The sequence below is a fragment of the Bos indicus x Bos taurus genome, chromosome 5, assembly GCF_003369695.1.
Source record: "Bos indicus x Bos taurus breed Angus x Brahman F1 hybrid chromosome 5, Bos_hybrid_MaternalHap_v2.0, whole genome shotgun sequence".
In the NCBI taxonomy this organism is placed as follows: domain Eukaryota; kingdom Metazoa; phylum Chordata; class Mammalia; order Artiodactyla; family Bovidae; genus Bos; species Bos indicus x Bos taurus.
This window is the reverse complement of record NC_040080.1, coordinates 107,585,594-107,605,623: the sequence shown is the minus strand read 5'-3', so window position 1 is coordinate 107,605,623 and position 20,030 is coordinate 107,585,594. Positions and strand designations below refer to the sequence as shown.

The 20,030-nt window shown below is 39.5% G+C and overlaps 1 protein-coding gene across 3 annotated transcripts in view; it reads left to right on the top strand.

Annotated features, from left to right (window-relative positions):
- Positions 1-20,030, top strand: part of TMTC2 (transmembrane and tetratricopeptide repeat containing 2) — a 414,619-nt gene that overhangs the window by 382,710 nt on the left and 11,879 nt on the right. Inside the window, exon 12 of one of the 3 annotated variants that reach the window (XM_027543231.1) lies at positions 5,445-5,531. The exons of the other annotated variants lie outside the window; for them this stretch is intronic. Coding sequence (XP_027399032.1) covers positions 5,445-5,516 — 72 coding nt within the window. The 3' untranslated portion in view covers positions 5,517-5,531. Of the gene's footprint in view, positions 1-5,444; positions 5,532-20,030 lie in introns of those variants that run through there. 3 annotated transcript variants of the gene reach the window in all.

Sequence of the window (20,030 nt, the reverse complement as noted above, 5' to 3'; positions counted from 1 at the left end):
CACTCAACACTCCAAGAGCTCCTCCAGTGTCTACCTCATTGAAACACTGGTAGATCAATATATACATTCAGCCGTATCACGTAAAACCCAGATACCCCCAAACCTGAACATAATGTGACAGAAGGCAGGCCTGACTGCTCCGAGCCCCTAGAGAATCTAAGGGACTCCTCCTTACATTCTGCCACCCCAGACAGTATTAGCCTCTTCTGCATGGTCATAATCGATTATAAGCATGGCTCTGTCCTGATGTGTTGGAGAACAAAAGAAAGGAAGTTCAGGGTAAGAATTTTCTTTCACACAAGTTACACATATCCGTTCTGCTTACATTTCAGTGGCGAGAACTTAATTACATGACCAAGCCTGGCCACAGGACAAAGTGGGCAATATTGTATCTAGTGGGTAGCCCTTTACTCAGGAAGAAGGGAAAACCAGATTGTACTAGGGGAGCAATCAGCAGACTTCACCATATTATTTGTATCATTTTCATCATTTACCCTTACCTTTCTAAATACATGTTTCTATTTATAATAGGTTGTTTTGTATAGTTCAGTTAAATAAATATAGCATCTATGTTCTTGCTATCCCCATGATTATAAACCAACCTTTTATCATAGGTTCCCTATCAGGGATCCCGCTATGAAGCAGTATCAAGTTGTATTTACTACAACCACAAAGAGACAAGCAAAGCTCGGATGCCCCTTTTCTTGAGAAATAGATGCGTGCAAAGTTAAACAAAAACGTAACACATCATTCCCCCTGTAGTTATGCAAACAGCTGTTTGCACACAGGTTTGAAATGTAATTGTGGTAATACAGAACATTTTTAAGATATGATGTATTCAATATTGAAGTACTGTTTATGCTTCAGAGATCCCTGTTCTGTCTCTTGGGCAGCACATAAGGAACTCCGTTGGCTATTCACAGTGTTACCCTGTGTGTGTATCTGTATGTGTGTATGCATTCTGCTATCAGAGTCCATTTTACCTTATCCTGTGGAGTAGCTCAGCAAAATAGTAATGCAGCATTAGAGAAGAAAATCCTTGCAAACTTAAGGTGCACCGCTACATTTTTTGTGGTCAAGTGATATTTTGCATATTTTAATATTTTCTGCCCTGACTGAACTTAACCAAAAAAAAAGCAAAGAAAAGGAAAACACAGCCCTCTAGACATCTCCAGACTTCTCCATTTTCTTTGTGTCTGAGAGTTGTAGCTGCCAAGTTCAGTGAATGAGAAAGGACCTCCAGTGAATTCCCAAAGGTATCATATAGAACAGGGAAGAAACGGCACTAGAATATTTTTTATAACTCTTGCTCTGACTTTTTTTCCTGTGTATCAAATAAAGTTGTCAGCATGTTGTTGGGCTTGTTTTTGTGAGAGTCTAAGAAGGTAGCAAGGGATTTGTAGCAGATGAGTTTATGCTCAGCTTCTGCCTATTACCTCTCTACAGAGGAACCTCTTCTCCTGCCCTTCTTGTCTGAACAGAGGAGATAAACTGAGGTCTAAATATGAACAGAATACTAATGAGCTCCCTTAGACGAGGACAGTGCTAAGTGGGAGAGGGAGAAGAGGCGTATTTGAGAAGTACTTAGGAGCTCAAATGGGCAGCATTTGATAATTCTTTAGTAGGGGCAAGGAAGTAAGGCAGAGGAAGGAGTCTGTAGTTTGGGTGATCAAGTGAATTCTGCCACTTGTTATTTAAATAGGGAATCTTAAAAGATGAACATTCTCATAGGCAAGACAACACATTGACGTTGACTGCTGGATGTCCTTCAGTGCAGATCAGGCAACTGAATACAAGCCTGAAAATTAGGGGAGGTAGAGATGCAGATTTGGAAGTTACTTTAAAAACCTGTGGAAGACAGAATAGAGATTCCTAAAAAAAACTAGGAATAAAACCACCATATGACCCAGCAATCCCACTCCTAGGCATATACCCTGAAGAAACCAAAATTGGAAAAGACATCTGTAACCCATTGTTCATTGCAACACTATTTATAATAGCTAGAACATGGAAGCAACCTAGATGTCCATCAACAGATGAATGGATAAAGAAGTTCTGGTCAATGTGTACACAATGGAATATTAATCAGTCATTAAAAAAAGGAATGCATTTGAGTCAGTTCTGATGAGGTGAATGAACCTAGAACCTGTTATACAGAGTGAAGTGAGTCAGAAAGAGGAAGATAAATGTTGTATTCTAATGCATATAAACAGAATCTAGAAACATTGTACTGAAGAATTTATTTACAGGGCAGCAGTGGAAAAACAGACATAGAGAATAGAGCTGTGGACCTGGGGAGTGGGCAGGAGAGGGTGAGATGTATGGAAAGAGTAACATAGAAATTTACATTACCATATGTAGAATGGATGGCCAATGGGAATTTGCTGTATGGCTCAGGAAACTCGAACAGGGACTCTGTGTCAATCTAGAGGGGTGGAATGGGACAGGAGATGGGAGGGAGATTTTGGAGGGAGGAGATATGTGTATACCTATGGCTGATTCATGTTGAGGTTTGACAGAAAACAACAAAATTCTGTAAAGCAAAAAAAAAAAAAACAGAACACAAAGAATAAGCATTTTTATCCCAAAGTTTGTGGAAAGATATCAAAAGGTTTTGTGATGCCTAAACTTGATATGTTAGGGCCAATTAAGAGTGAAATCTGGGGTGTGCTGGGAGGGTGGTTTAAAAAAAAAGCAGAAAAAAAGAGTGAAACTACAAAGATGACTAAGAAAAAATTCTTGCAGAGGAAGGATGATCATGGGTGTGTGTACGTGAGTGTCTGTGTCCGTGTGTGCATATGTTTAGGCAGAACCTACCTATTAGATGATGGGTTTGATGTAGGGTGTGAGGGAGAAAGTCAAGACGATCCCATGGTTTTTTACTTGGGAAACTTTGAGAAGAATAGAATTGCCATATCCTGAGATAGGGAAGACTCCCCAAGGAGCAGATTTCGTGAGTGAGTGAGCGAATGAGTGAAAGGAATAGAGAATGAAGGTGTTTTAATAGAAAATGCAGCTTTATAACTTTATCACAGTGACTTAACTAATGATAATGCGTTTCTAAGCCTTACTAGGCCATTGTAATGAACAAACTAATTTACATTTAGTAGCTTCTCATTTGCATATTAGCCATGTGTTATAAAGTGGTTGGCCTTGCACGTAGGTTAAATATGTCTTCAGGAAACCCTCTCTACAATATTAATTTGCTTAACAAGCTCTTTCTTCTTAAATATTAGAAATGGAATTTTACATTCAGATAAGGAAGACTGCTCTGTATCTGATGATTTCTTCTTAGTTTAAAAATTTGACATGTATATGCTTGAAAGAAAAATCTTGCAAGTATCGCAGATGCATCCCTTTGAACAAACACAAACCAAGTTGCTTTTATTTGAATTTACAGGTACTTTACAGATTATTCAAATATGCCTTCTGTGTTTCTAGAAGAGTTGATGGGGTAGTTTTAGAGCCACTGTTGGGAATAGTAAGTTTTCTGTCACATTCAGGAAGTTTGCCATACCTACACCAAAGTATGTGTGGTGTTATCAGTGGGAGAAGCTACCTGGGAAAGGAAGTATGTGGGGCCCCTTCATTCACTAGTTCTGACAGAGTCTTGAGTGAGTAGTCATGTCTCTCTCCTTTGCTTCCTGAGCAACCACTTGTTAGCCTAGTTTTTTTTTATCAGGGCCTTACACGTGCACTTCTTTGTCCCAACTCCAGAATTTGAACTTGTACCTCCCTTTTCTGTGAATTTCTGCTCATTCTTCTGATCTCAACTTGGCAATCATCATTGAGGGAAAACTCTGAGCTGCATTTTCTTCCTATAGTTTGCTTCATATTTGTAGTTTGTATCATAGCTGATCTTCATTTAGTTTGTGATGATTTGATGTTCATTCCCTTCCCAAGACTGTAGGCTCCATGAGGGCAGAGTGTATGGTTGTTTTATACACCAGCACATCATCTTTCCATAGCAAATGCTTAGCAAATAGCTGTCGAATAAATAGACGAAGATGGGTGATCTGCCTGCAGTCACATAACCTAACTAGTGACAGAACCAAGATTCTAATTCAAGCTACTGCTTTCTCTGCCTCAAATCTCAGGTTCCTCAATCTGATCCTCTAATTTAGCCATGAGAATTGTATCTCATCGTGTTTGTTCCAGGATTCCCAGGTGGCACTAGTGGTAAAGAATCTGCCTCCAATGCAGGAGACTTAAGAGACATGGTTCGATCCCTGTGCTGGGAAGATCCCCTGGAGGAGGGCATGGCACCCCACTCCAGCATTCTTGCCTAGATAATCCCCTGGACAGAGGAGCCTGGTGGGCTACAGTCCATAGGATTGCAAAGAGTTTGACACAACTAAAGTGGCTTCCAACGCACACGTTTCTTTCAAATAACAAATATAAGTATTCTTTGACTTCTAATACTGATAATAACCTTTTCCCACACTTCATGAGCAGAAATGGAATCATTTTTCTAACAGAAGTTTTATCAGAAACCAAAGATGTAAAAGCTGAGTTCACCTTAGCAAAGGTGCCCCTACCCAGTGCATGTAACCATACAAGGCACTAACTTTTACTATCTCCTGATCACCAGCGCCGCCACCATCCACGAACTCTTCATGCTGTGAAATTTCATGCAACTTTACCTTTATATTCCCCTGAAATTCTTCTCCTGCCCACATGTCCTGTCCTATTCTTCTCCCTGGCCCCATGAATCCATCCTTAAAAATCAGTATCAAATACCATCTGTGTTCCACATCATTGTTTCTAACAGTGAAGAAAGTAGAAACAAGCTAAATACCCACTGAGAAGACTTGGTAGATAGATTAGGGTATGTTACACTCTTTTAAGGATTTTAGAATAAGAGTATGTCATATCTTTTTAATGAATTCTTTCAATGAATATAGGCTGCTTCCCAGGTGGCCCAGATGGTAAAGTGTCTGCCTGCAATGCAGGAGACCCAGATTGGATCCCTGGGTCAGGAAGATCGCCTGGAGAAGGAAATGGCAACCAACTCCGGTACTCTTGCCTGGAAAATTCCATGGATGGAGGAGCCTGGTAGGCTACAGTCCGGGTTGTAAAGAGTTGGACAGACTGAGCGACTTGCACTTTTCACTTTTAATGAGTATGCTATACTAAGAGAGAAATCTTATTTCCATTGCTGAGTGATTTTTCTCCATAATCATGAGTGTCTGAATACCAGTGCACACTAAATTACTTCAGTCATGTCTGATTCTTTGTGGCCCGCCAGGCTCCTCCTGGATTCTCCAGGCAAGAACACTGGAATGGGCTGCCATACCCTCCTCCAAAGGATTTTCCCAACCCAGGGATCAAACCCACATCTCTTGTCTCTTGCATTGGCAGGTGGGTTCTTTACCACTAGCACTACCTGGGAAGTCCTTAATGCCAGTTCCTGCTGAAAGGTCTAATTTTTTTTTTTTTTTCAGGCTTTCCTCTTTTGCAAAAGGATGAAATATGATGCATCCTTTTTCCCCAACTGTTTCCCAGGGAGCTCTTAATTTCTTGATTAAAAACCTTAATTTTGTTCTTTTTTCTTGCACGGTAGGTGTTAGTCTTTAGCATTTATGTTGAAGATTTATAACAGTAATGAAATTTTCCAAACTAAATAGCAACAACCCTATGGGTAAACAGATGAGTTCAGTTTAATTTTTTCCTCTAATAAAATTCTTTCTGTGCACAACTTTCAGTCTTCTCACAGTGGATTCTCAATGTACATTTGTGACTCCGAGCTGAAGTTTAACCATATGCTGTTGTGAATTTCCTTGTGCTCTGTTAATATATTTTACTTTTTGCCAGAGTCGAAATCCCTCCAGCATTTGCGTCTATGCTCTTTTCACAAATATTTATGTCTCCTCAGATGCCTCTTGAGAATAAGCCAGATTAGGAGATTCTCTAAGGCTTACTGTTGTTGTTCTTCAACTGAAGAATTTACAAAGCAGAATTTACCCCCACAAATTAAAGAACAAAAAATGTTAATTTTCTTTCACTTTGGTGTTGATTACCTTACCCTTATACATAATGTATCTTATTTTCACCCTTGATGTAGTTTTTTTCTACTAAGACAGTACTGTCATCTGGAAGTTTGTACATTACCACTAAAATATTATGGCTCTTCTTTTGGTAACATGCTGTAAAATAATATCTAACATTCCTGTAGTGTTTTATACATTGGCCAAATGTTTGTACACCTACTTTATTATTCCTCATAATATCTAATGAGGAAAACAAAGGTTCTTTTAGTGTTTATTTACTTTTTTTTCATTTAGGAAACTGATTTGGCAGTGTTGGATGATTTTTCCTAAGTCATATAGGTAGAAAATGCTACAGTAAAAATTAAAATTTGGATCTTCCTACTATAAATCTAGAATTGTTCCCACTGGCCATTTGGGAGACATACACACACATACATACACATGCTTATACTGTTTCAGTATATTTGTCTAAAACATTTCCTCCTTTTTGAGGAATAAGTTTATCAGCACCTTTAAAATCTGAGGTCTTTGTGTTATTCAGCGGGAATGATCTATCTGAACAAAATATAACTATGTAGATCAGATAGCTTGGAGAAACCCGCATTGTAATGCTTTTTAACTGAGATAATATATGTGGTGATAATTCTATATTTTGCTTATCTGGAACACTATTTTTTCCCATTAACAAACACTAGCAAGAATGGCTACAGTTAAGATGATTTTTCCACTTCTAGCACCTAATAATCACAGAAGTAAGTGTTACAAAGTTTGTGAAACTTTCTTCCAGAAAATAAGTATGGTGCTACCAGCACATCCTTGATGCTTCTAATTGATTAAAAATTATTTTATTACTTTAATTGCCTTGCAATTCATGTTTTATAATCTTAGTTTTCCTTATACTTTGGTAGATAGCTGAAAATAATATTAACTATGCTTTTAATCATTCTCCACTCAGAACTTCATAAATGAAAAATATATTTATTAATCAAATAAATTAAAATAACAGGTATTTAGCATGATTGCTTGTGACATGAGTTTGCATTCAAAGATTAAAAACCTCAGTAGAAATTGGTGTGGTTAATCTTGGACACTTGAGAAGGCAATGGCACCCCACTCCAGTATTCTTGCCTGGGAAATCCCACGTCCGGAGGAGCCTGGTAGGCTGCAGTCCATGGGGTCGCAGAGAGTCGGACTCGACTGAGCGACATCGCTTTCACTTTTCACTTTCATGCATTGGAGCAGGAAATGGCAACCCACTCCAGTATTGTTGCCTAGAGAATCCCAGGGATGGGAGCCTGGTGGGCTGCTGTCTATGGGGTCGCACAGAGTCGGACACGACTGACGTGACTTAGCAATCTTGGACATGAGTGTTTTGTTTTTAAATATCTAAGCATTATAATCTTAATCCTATTATTTGTAAGCAGTGAACCAATTATAAAGATACAAATTAATTTCATGTTTCTTCAAGTAGTTATTGATTTATTTTCACTCTTAGAATGCATGAAGCAAGAAATAAAGACTAAATTAAGAATAGCTTCATTGACCCCAGATACTTTTTATAGTGTTTCAGAAAAATCATAGAAAATTCATGTTGGTACAGATAGATTCTCTGTATCTCTCAATACCTCTGTCTGTCATTCTCTCTGTCTTCCAGTTAGCCTTATGCCCTTAAGGATGCAGGATATTGTCAATGCAATCTCTCCAAATATTTGTGACAAACATTGTGAATCACTGCCAGTGTTTACCATGATGAAACAATCACTCTATTACCATCACAGTAAGTTGGAAGAATAGAGTAGAAAGAGAAATGGAAATAGTGTGGAAAGAATTGGGTTTGGACTCAGCAATACTGATCACTGGCTATGTTACTTTGAACAACTTAATCCTTCAGGATCTGGGATCATATAAGTGTATGTGCTTTGAAAAAATTTTAAATAGCAAAAAAAAAAAAGTAAGATACCTGTAGTATAAATAATGGAAGACAGGCTTTCACACCCATTAAGACACTAAGGGTTAAAAAAGATCTAGGGGCTTTGTATACAATGCCTATCAAAAAATAATTGCACTGAGAATGAAAATGATTCGTCGTGTTTAAGGTTAACAGTGGGGTAATGTGGTTTTCACTAGGGAAACTGCGTGTGGAAAGCAGTAAGAAATTGAGATGATAAGGATAGTTCAAGTACTGCAGGTAACAGCAGTGCATATGTGACTCGCTTACACAGCGACATTAGAGTGCAGATACTCCTGTAAATGAGTTTGTACCCACATGAGAAAAAGCAGGATTTTGGATAGACAACAATATAAGTAGACACATAAATCCTTCATCCATCCTGGGAAAATCAATCCTGGCAGCATGAAAAGTATGCCACTTTTTACTCTTTCTGTTAGTGAAGAAAGGAACAAAATGTATTTGGTCACTAGTCTAATTTGCTGTTCAATGATGAAGAGAGAGAATAGATGAAGACAAGCAAATTCATTTCTTCTCTTTTTATGGGGATGAAATTAGACTTTGTTTTGGCAAGAAATATTATTCCCCTGCTTACAGCATGATATCAGACTGAAACATAAGAGAAGGGTTGTGTCAAAATGAAAATCGGTCCGTGTTCATTATAGGAAAAGGACCATATACTGCCAATAAATCAACCGTGGGTTGTGTAGTGGTTCTCAGTGGTAAGCTAAACAAAGTGGAGTGCTGCCGAAAGTGGATAACGTTCTAGGAGGACGTCAGCGCGTTTCATTAGCTGTCTGTGTGCTTGTACTTGTTTATATTGCTTATCTGTATATTTGCCATTTCTTCACTTCCTTTGAGTTTGAAAACATTTTGAGAGCAAAATCCATTTTCCTTTTAACTCCCCCCTGTTACTTTGAATGGTCTTCTGCACAACATGCAGGCTCCGTAATTGTTGTTAACTAACTCCTCTTTGGAAGGAATGATGCTAAAGCTGAAACTCCAGTACTTTGGCCACCTGATGAGAAGAGTTGACTCGTTGGAAAAGACTCTGATGCTGGGAGGGATTGGGGGCAGGAGGAAAAGGGGACGACAGAGGATGAGATGGCTGGATGGCATCACGGACTTGTTGGACGTGAGTTTGAGTGAACTCTGGGAGTTGGTGATGGACAGGGAGGCCTGGCGTGCTGCAATTCATGGGGTCGCAAAGAGTCGGACATGACTGAGCGACTGAACTGAACTGAACTCCTCTTTAATATGTCATCTTCAAATTTCAGTGACTTTTATAATCACAAAGATTTGGTCAGTAGAAAAGAACACAGAAGTTCTGTCTTCTGGTAGAGGATAGGATCCTGTTTTTCTTCTGAAATCCTGTTGTACTTTTAAGGGGGAGATGAGAACCACTCTTCTTAAGGCAAGGGGTAAAACAGCTTCAGATTGGAGTTGAATATTCCAAGTGGTGAGTCCCCTAGAGAAGCAGGATTCTCTTCAGCATGGAGTCCACTAGCAGCCCTGCTTTCCGATCAGTGAGCCTCTGTGCTATTTACCAAGCAGATCCTGCAGTGGAATCAAGACCCTCCAGGTGAAATATGATGGTTTGAGGTTGGTAGCTTTCTTTGGCTGTTTGCAGTGACAGACATAAATCCTCCCTCAGATCAGATCAGATCAGTGGCTCAGTCGTGTCCGACTCTTTGCGACCCCATGAATCGTAGCACGCGAGGCCTCCCTGTCCATCACCAACTCCTGGAGTTCACTGAGACTCACGTCCATTGAGTCAGTGATGCCATCCAGCCATCTCATCCTCTGTCGTCCCCTTCTCCTCTTGCCCCCAGTCCCTCCCAGTATCAGAGTCTTTTCCAATGAGTCAACTCTTCGCATGAGGTGGCCAAAGTACTGGAGTTTCAGCTTTAGCATCATTCCTTCCAAAGAAATCCCAGGGCTGATCTCCTTCAGAATGGACTAGAATTCATTCTAGGAATCAGCGAACTGAAATGGACTGGTATGGGTGAATTTAACTCAGATGACCATTATATCTACTACTGCGGGCAGGAATCCGTCAGAATAAATGAAGTGGCCATCATGGTCAACAAAAGAGTCCAAAATGCAGTACTTGGATGCAATCTCAAAACCAACAGAATGATCGCTGTTCATTTCCAAGGCAAACTATTCAATATCACAGTAATCCAAGTCTATGCCCCAACCAGTAACGCTGAAGAAGCTGAAGTTGAATGGTTCTATGAAGACCTACAAGACCTTTTAGAACTAACACCCAAAAAAGATGTCCTTTTCATTATAGGGGACTGGGATGCAAAAGTAGGATGTCAAGAAACACCTGGAGTAACAGGCAAATTTGGCCTTGGAATACGGAATGAAGCAGGGCAAAGACTAATAGAGTTTTGCCAAGAGAATGCACTGGTCATAACAAACACCCTCTTCCAACAACACAAGAGAAGACTCTATACATGGACATCACCAGATGGTCAACACCGAAATCAGATTGATTATATTCTTTGCAGCCAAAGATGGAGAAGCTCTATACAGTCAGCAAAAACAAGACCAGGAGCTGACTGTGGCTCAGACCATGAACTCCTTATTGCCAAATTCAGACTTAAATTGAAGAAAGTAGGGAAAACCACTAGAACATTCAGGTATGACCTAAATCATATCCCTTATGATTATACAGTGGAAGTGAGAAATAGATTTAAGGGCCTACATCTGATAGAGTGCCTGATGAACTATGGACTGAGGTTCATGACATTGTACAGGAGACAGGGATCAAGACCATCCCCATGGAAAAGAAATGCAAAAAAGTAAAATGGCTGTCTGGGGAGGCCTTACAAATAGCTGTGAAAAGAAGAGAAGCAAAAAGCAAAGGAGAAAAGGAAAGATATAAACATCTGAATGCAGAGTTCCAAAGAATAGCAAGAAGAGATAAGAAAGCCTTCTTGGAGTAAGCGTCTTTTAATTTCATGGCTGCAGTCACCATCTGTAGTAATTTTGGAGCCCAGAAAAATAAAGTCTAATACTGTTAACACTGTTTCCCCATCTATTTCCCACAAAGTGATAGGACCGGATGCCATGATCTTCATTTTCTGAATGTTGAGCTTTAAGCCAACTTTTTCACTCTGCACTTTCACTTTCATCAAGAGGCTTTTGAGTTCCTCTTCATTTTCTGCCATAAGAGTGGTGTCATCTGCATATCTGAGGTTATTGATATTTCTCCCGGCAATCTTGATTCCAGCTTGTGTTTCTTCCAGTCGAGCATTTCTCATGATGTACTCTGCATGTAAGTTAAATAAACAGGGTGACAATATACAGCCTTGACGAACTCCTTTTCCTATTTGGAACCAGTCTGTTGTTCCATGTCCAGTTCTAACTGTTGCTTCCTGACCTGCACACAGATTTCTCAAGAGGCAGATCAGGTGGTCTGGTATGCCCATCTCTTTCAGAATTTTCCGCAGTTTATTGTGATCCACATAGTCAAAGGCTTTGGCATAGTCAATAAAGCAGAAATAGATGTTTTTCTGGAACTCTCTTGCTTTTTCCATAATCCAGCAGATGTTGGCAATTTGATCTCTGGTTCCTCTGCCTTTTCTAAAACCAGCTTGAACATCAGGAAGTTCACGGTTCACATATTGCTGAAGCCTGGCTTGGAGAATTTTGAGCATTACTTTAGTAGCGTGTGAGATGAGTGCAATTGTGCAGTAGTTTGAGCATTCTTTGACATTGCCTTTCTTTGGGATTGGAATGAAAACTGACCTTGTCCAGTCCTGTGGCCACTGCTGAGTGTTCCAAATTTGCTGGCATATTGAGTGCAGCACTTTCACAGCATCATCTTTCAGGATTTTCAATAGCTCAACTGGAATTCCATCTCCTCCACTAGCTTTGTTCGTAGTGATGCTTTCTAAGGCCCCCTTGACTTCACATTCCAGGATGTCTGGCTCTAGGTCAGTGATCACACCATCGTGATTATCTGGGTCATGAAGATCATTTTTGTATAGTTCTTCTGTGTATTCTTGCCATCTCTTCTAAATATCTTCTGCTTCTGTTAAGTCCATACCATTTCTGTCCTTTATCGAGCCCATCTTTGCATGAAATGTTCCTTTGGTATCTCTGATTTTCTTGAAGAGATCCCTAGTCTTTCCCATTCTGTTGTTTTCCTCTATTTCTTTGCATTGATTGCTGTTCGCTGACAGAATGTGGTCCACTGGAGAAGGGAATGGCAAACCACTTCAGTATTCTTGCCTTGAGAACCCCATGAACAGAATGAAAAGCAAAATGATAGGATACTGAAAGAGAAACTCCCCAGGTCAGTAGGTGCCCAATATGCTACTGGAGATCAGTGGAGAAATAACTCCAGAAAGAATGAAGGCATGGAGCCAAAGCAAAAAGAATAGCCAGCTGTGGATGTGACTGGTGATAGAAGCAAGGTCCGATGCTGTAAAGAGCAAATTGCATAGGAACCTGGAATGTCAGGTCCATGAATCAAGGCAAATTGGAAGTGGTCAAACAAGAGATGGCAAGAGTGAATGTCGACAAGTCCTCCCTAGAGAATATTATTTTTAGCTACTGAAGTACATGGAAAATTAAGGCTAGTAACATGAGCTACAAGGCTTCTAGAGCAATCTGATAATAAAATTAAGAGATGTGTTCATCAGTTATTAGAAACATCTTAAGACATGATTTTGGTGCCATGCTTATTTTGTGATAAAAATTCCAAAGGCTACTTTAGAACTTCAAGTTAGGTGTTAGCAAGTAGTGATTATCTTGGGGGGAAAAAAAAAATTACTAAAAGGTTATCCTCACACCCCTCCTTGATAGTGTTTGTTAATGAAATTGTTGTTATTTTTTCCTGTGGTGCCATCAAAACTAATCTAATTCATGTTTTCTATCCCTGTTCACAAAAATCACCCCGGAAGACCTAGTTCTCATAAGTCATACCTCTTCCCCAGAATCTAATCCCCTTAAGATTCTGTATTTCTCTCCTCTGCCTGCATTGCCCATCATTTACTGCCCAACTCTTGAAATGTTTTATTAACTGTGTTCTGTCAAGACAGCCCTCTTAACCAGTTGCTCTTCTCTGCCTCCATGACCTCATTTCACACAGCCTACCTGCCTTCCATCTGTAGTTCTGGCACCAGCTTCCCAAAGCTTCAGTCACAACTAGGATCTCCAGTCCATGGAGATCGTGAGTGTTTCAGTGTTCTTGATCATCAAACCTCACTTTACTCTTTATTGAGATTACCTTTCAAGGTCAGTCATGATCACTTCCTTGGATGCAACCTCAGCTGCTTTGCTTCTTTTTGTTCCATCATGTCTTTGGGGCCCAATCAACACCTGGTTGAATCCATCTCTGCTGGTTCCTGTCTGCATGTTGAAGCAAAAGGTAGCTCTAGAAAACAACATACCTTAAGCCCAGTATCATCACTTCAAGGCAAACCTACTACAATTTTCTAGTCTGTCTGATGTTTTTATGGATGACTGTTCACACTTAACTGTCTCACCTAAAATATTCACAGCCCTTCTTCCATCGCGCACTCAAATGATGGCCTTGCTTCCTCTTTCACTGAGAACATAGAAGTAATCAGAGGGAACTTCCACAGTATCCCATCAGCAAATTTAACCATCTGTTAGCATCTGTGCCTTTAATGCTACCTTTCCTCCTATTGTTATGGATAAACTGTCCATACTTCTAGCTAGACCCAAACCCTTCATTTCTTCGCTAAATGATTTTATTCTTGACTAAGGATGTTACCCCTCCCTCTTTCTCTCTCTCTCCTCCCTCCCTCTTTTTTTTCTGTTTCTGTATCACTGACTCTCATATTAACTGCTTTTTTCCCTCTACCAGATTTTTTTCATCAGCATTTCAACATAATATTATGCCTCCAAAAACTCAGAAACAAAAAGACTCCCCCAAGTGATTCCTAAATTTGTATTTCAGGCTAGTATCTCTTCTTTGGATTCCAGATTAATCTATTTAGTGCCCAATTAGTATCTTCACTTGCAGGGGTCCCTTCAAGCAACTAGTCTATAACTGAGTTCCTGATCTTCCCACACTTTCTCACATTGTCCTTCTCCCTGCAATAAATCATTTCATTCTCCTAGCTGCATAAGCCAACTTCCTCTGCAACTGTCCTCGTCAAAGACGTCAATATCACTACTGACCTATAATACTACAGTTGACTCCTTTATTCATCTACTTCAACACAGCATTTGAAGCATAAGTCAGATCATGTGACTCCTTGAGAAGCTTACTCCTTCAACTCCTTCCAGTTCTTCACTCAGATAACATCTTCTCTTAAGACCTTTCCTAATCTCCCTATTTAATATTGACAAACTTTTGTTGTAGCAGACCAGACAGAAAATATTTTAGGCTTTGCAGTTATAATGTGTCTGTTGCAACTGCTCAGCTCTTTGCATGCCCTTGTAGCATGCAAGCAGCCATAGATAATACATGATTGAATGTGGCTATGTTCCAAAGACATTTTATTTATGGGCATTGAAATTTGAATTTTATGTAGTTTTCATGTATCTTGATGTATTCCTCATTCTTTTGAGAGTTTTCAACCATTTAAAAATATAAGCCATCAGGCTCCTCTGTCCATAGGATTTTCCAGGCAAGATTACTGGAGTGGGTTGCCATTTCCTCCTCCAGGGGATCTTCCTGACCCAGGGATTGAATCTGTGTCTCTGCGTCTCTTACACTACAGGCGGATTCTTTGCCTCTGAGCCACCAATGAAGCCCATATCACAATACAATATGCTATATATTTTACTTATTTTTTTCATGTGTATCTTTCGAGTAGAATTTAAGCTCCATAAGGCTTGGGGTTTTGAACTGTTTTGTGTACTACTGAATCTAAGACTACTAACATAGGTGCTCAATAATTAGATGAATGAAAATGTGAATAAATTTTATTAGAAAAGAAAGTAAAAAAATTTGGCTATAATGGATGAGATCACTGCTGAACACAAATATATTTCTTTAGTTGACCAAAAAAGCTTATTCAGTTTTTTCTATAACATCTTACAAAAAACCCAGATGAACTTTTTGGCCAACCCATATTTTAGAAATTCTAGTCATAGAACTACAGAAGACATGTGTTAACCATTTTCAGCCTACAAAATGTTCCTTTAGTGACTTTCTTCTTGAAATTTGTATTATTTCATTGTTATAGATTTTTTCATCTTCCCTAAATCCCATTTATTTAGTAAGAAACACACCACATTGATCTACCTGTTTTGGGGATGGTCTTGCTTCCTGTCCTACTGTGGCTTGTAAAAAATTACACGATCTAAAAGTTGAGAGTTATGTCTTATCTGGGGAACATTCTGAGGATTTCAAGCCCAAAACACAGCATCTCAGATAATGCTGAGAAACTATTCCCAGAGAGGCCAGGGCTGGTAGCCAGGATATATTTGAGTTTTTGCAACAAAAGACCGATAGTCTGAACATCAAAACATTACTGTTAATAAAACAAAACCGGATACTTCAAGTTAAGGAAGTTAGCACTTTTCTGTGCATAGAACTCCCCTGGTGGTTCAGACAATAAAGAGTCTGCCTACAATGCAGGAGACCCAGGTTCGATCCCTGGGTCCAGAAGATCCTCTGGAGAAGGCAATGGCAACCCACTCCAGTACTCTTGCCTGGAAAATCCCATGGACGGAGGAGCCTGGTAGGCTACAGTCCATGGGGTCGCAAAGAGCTGGACACGACTGAGTGACTTCACTTTCTTTTCATGCATAGGAAGGGACTTCCCTAGTGGCTCAATGGTAAAGAATCCACCTACCAATACAGGAGAAGCAAGAGATGTGAATTTGATCCCTGGGTCAGGAAGATCCCTTGGAGTAGGAAATGACAACCCACTCCAGTATTCTTGTGTGGAGAATTCCATGGACAGAGGAGCCCGGTGGGCTGTAGGCCATGGGGTCACAAAGAGTCAGATGCAACTGAGCACGCTCGCATGATGTATAGAAAGATTCAAGAGTCACAGCTGACTGAAATCATTTCTTTGATATACACTTTAGCTAACTAGGGCCAGTATCCTGTGTTTTCTCATCCTGAGTTGTCTCAGGGTGCATTGTCAGGGGTGGCTGAAGCAGCTGACTTCAAGATGGGCTTGGCAGTAGGCAGTTTCTTTGTCTGCATCCTGATTTTCCTTGTGCAGACAGCTGTAATGTGATGGCTTGATGACTGCAACATCCTTTATTTACTGATATGGCAGACAATATTTTAGTTCACAGGTTCTTCAAGTTCTGGAGCTAAATGGACTTGTTGATTCACCACTGCCCTCTTGCTTCTCTGCTGAAGGCTGCCCTCTCATATGATCACTTACAGTGGTCATGTTCACTTAGCATCCAGGACTTAATTTTCTAAGAATATTGCCTTTATAATTACTGCTCAATTTCTTCTTCTCTTGGATGAGCCAAAGAATTTCACAAAGTTCTTAAACTTCTATCTTTGACAGAGGTAAATGAAAGTGTTAAATTACAAGCATTGGAGCATAGCTTAATTTCTGTAAGCCATTTCAAGATATTGAAATTGGATTTAGTTATTATATATAATGGATATTAAACATTTATGAGACAAATGACCTGTAGTTTAATTAGATACTTAGTGAAGTATTCATAAGATACTTTGTTTTCAGAATAGTCAATATGTAATAGAAGTTAAAGGATCTTCCTTCTAGTTTCTTAGGTGAAAGAATTGAGGTGTCCCTCCCTTGTACTTCTAGAGAAGCTCTTTTTGTTTTGCTTGTTCAGATACAAATCATGTAGAGGTGAAATGTAGCCAAGTTTTTTCTGTGGTCTGGTATCAAATCACTATTCAAGGTTGTTGCATTGTCAATACAAAGTTATGTTTTTTTGAGTAGGTGAAACATATTACTTTGTGATTTCTATAAACGTATTTGACATGCATCACATAATCATTATGGTTCCCTAAAAGGGCATTGAAGATGAGTCTAAAAGAAATCAAAGTTGGCATGTGAGAATTAATCATTGGAATAATTCATTTTGTTCTACATTCCTTTTCAAGTCCTATTTTGGTTGTTATTTGCGAGTATGGGTGAATAACTATTCAGTAAATATATTTGAAATTCCCAGTTGCTTGGACTCTTGGTCTATGTAGTTACTTCATTGATTGCTATTACTTGCCTGCTTGCTTGTTTTATATTAATAGGGTAGACCAAAGAAGGAAGGTAAGAAAGTGTATAGCATTGTCAAAAATATAGCTACTCAGAGAAGAGATAAGAATAGGTCAGTTCAGTTCAGCCGCTCAGTCGTGTCCAACTCTTTGCGACCCCATGAATTGCAGCACGCCAGGCCTCCCTGTCCATCACCAACTCCCGGAGTTCACTCAGACTCATGTCCATAGAGTCGGTGATGCCATCCAGCCATCTCATCCTCTGTCGTCCCCTTTTCCTCTTGCCCCCAATCCCTCCCAGCATCAGGGTCTTTTCCAATGAGTCAACTCTTCGCATGAGGTGGCCAAAGTACTGGAGTTTCATCTTTAGCATCAGTCCTTACAAAGAACACCCAGGCCTGATCTTCTTTAGAATGGACTGGTTGGATCTCCTTGCAGTCCAAGGGACTCTCAAGAGTCTTCTCCAACACCACAGTTCAAAAGCATCAATTGTTCGGCGCTCAGCTTTCTTCACAGTCCAACTCTCACAGCCATACATGACTACTGGAAAAACCATAGCCTTGACTAGACGGACCTTTGTTGGCAAAGTAATATCTCTGCTTTTGAATATGCTATCTAGGTTGGTCATAACTTTCCTTCCAAGGAGTAAGCGTCTTTTAATTCCATGGCTGCAGTCACCATCTGCTGTGATTTTGGAGCCCCCAAAAATAAAGTTTGACACTGTTTCCACTGTTTCCCCATCTATTTCCTATGAAGTGATGGAACCAGATGCCATGATCTTCGTTTTCTGAATGTTGAGCTTTAAGCCAACTTTTTCACTCTCCTCTTTCACTTTCATCAAGAGGCTTTTGAGTTCCTCTTCACTTTCTGCCATAGGGGTGGTGTCATCTGCATATCTGAGGTTATTGATATTTCTGCCGGCAATCTTGATTCCAGCTTGTGCTTCTTCCAGCCCAGCGTTTCTCATGATGTACTCTGCACAGAAGTTAAATAAGCAGGGTGACAATATATAGCCTTGACTTACTCCTCTTCCTATTTGGAACCAGTCTGCAATACCAAATCTGTTTTATTTACAATTTTGAAAGTACTATGCAGAAAAATGTCATCAAGCCAATCTTTAATGTCTTCCTCTAATATGCTGACTCTACAGACTTTACGTTAGAAGGAGCAGTCTGAATGTGACAACATTCAGATGTGAACATTTCAGAAATAAAGACCAAGTGTGCAATTGAATGTGAACATTTCAGAAATCTTGAGGGTTTCTGAATCATTTCAGAGATCTTGAGCGTGAATGTGAGACTATGTGAGTTGCAAAAGTTCTGCCATTTAGCCTCCCTTGATTTGCCATGAGTGTTGATACACAAAAGCCATGTTTATTTTTACGTTTTCAGCAGGTGTGACATTTTGGCAAGTGTAATGGCTTGGAGTACAGCATGGCTTCACCTTGATCAGTGTGTCCTGATGGAATATTTTCTGAAAGTGTGTGTGCAGACCTTGCATCATTATTTTTCCAAGCATGTATCAACAGAGTCTTGGTCCTAGAAAAGTGCAAATAGAATGCCATGCAGCAGACAGTATGTTTACATTTTCTTTTTAGTCCCTTGAAAGATTTATAGTTTCTGGAGGAATTACTTTGCTCCTGCTTGTTACATTTGACCTGATCATCCTAACTCAGAGCATTTGGAAAACTCTCCACTTGCTGTGTGCATGAAGTTTCTGGTGCATTCTCCCAGGGCTCTGTGTTTCTTCCTCTTCATCCTGTGGGTGGACAGTTGCTGCCTTCTGATGTCGTGTTGAAATATGATTGCTCTGAATGGCACTGGCACCTTGGCATTAATCCTGCTTATTCACACCTGGATCCCCATCTGCTTTATAAGAGGGGAAAAAGCGTGTTATCCGTCTTTAGAGAATGGATGTCTAACCCAAATTTCACATTAATCCACTGTTTTAATGTCTCTGACATGCTCATTTCCATTAAAAAAATGAACATTTTCAATTAGTCCCATATAGGAACAAATCTATCATTTCCACAACATGCAAACTAGTGTCTCTCAGTTGACCTCCATCAGATCAAAGTTATTCATTGGCAGACATAGAAGTCAATTAGAAAAGTAATGTATTTTAGTTAAAAGTAATATCCTAAATTTGATTATCATGGCATCTGTCAAGCCTTTATTCAAGTATAACTTTGATTCTGTCAGTGTGGTCATACCTCTTGCTATATTGTACTTATTTTAATCAGATCAATTAACAAGCAAAAAAAAAAGAAAAAGCCAGCCCTCCTCCTCCCTCTGGGAAAAATAAGAATTAGCTCTCTGTTTCCATCTTCCATGGCAGCTGAGTTCTTAAGTAGTATAAGTCCAAATCTCAGCTTCCAGCATATCTCTGAAAATACGTTTTAATAACAACATGATTATTCCAGTCACATGTTTCAACTCCTTGGAATGAGCAGTCATTGTATTAGATATATTCATACTCATGCATCACACATACACATTTGGATGGCCTGTACAGCTGGAAATCCTTCTGTGTAATGTGACTATGATTGAGAAAGCAGGCACATGTTCCTACCTCCCCTTCATGCTAAAAAGAAACGAGTCAAATGTAGAGTGAATTATATCACTTAAATCATATTTGGACTAGAAACAGACAAGAAATTTGGTTCAAAGAAAAGGAGAAGAAGATGCTGTGGACTTTTGTAGCAGCTCTCGAGATTAGTAAGAGAAGGCAGCTCTTGGTGTTTGAGATATATAATGTTTGCTTAGTGTACAGATCTTTTTCTGAACTTCTTTCCTTCAGTGTTTTTAACCTTCAATACGTTCTTCTTATTTCCATTGTTCTAATCTACATGTACTTTAAGCCGTCATATATTTTCTCACACAGACAGAACTTTTATTTGGTAGTTTCTTTGCAATGATGAGTTATGTGGGGCTTCCCCCATGGCTCA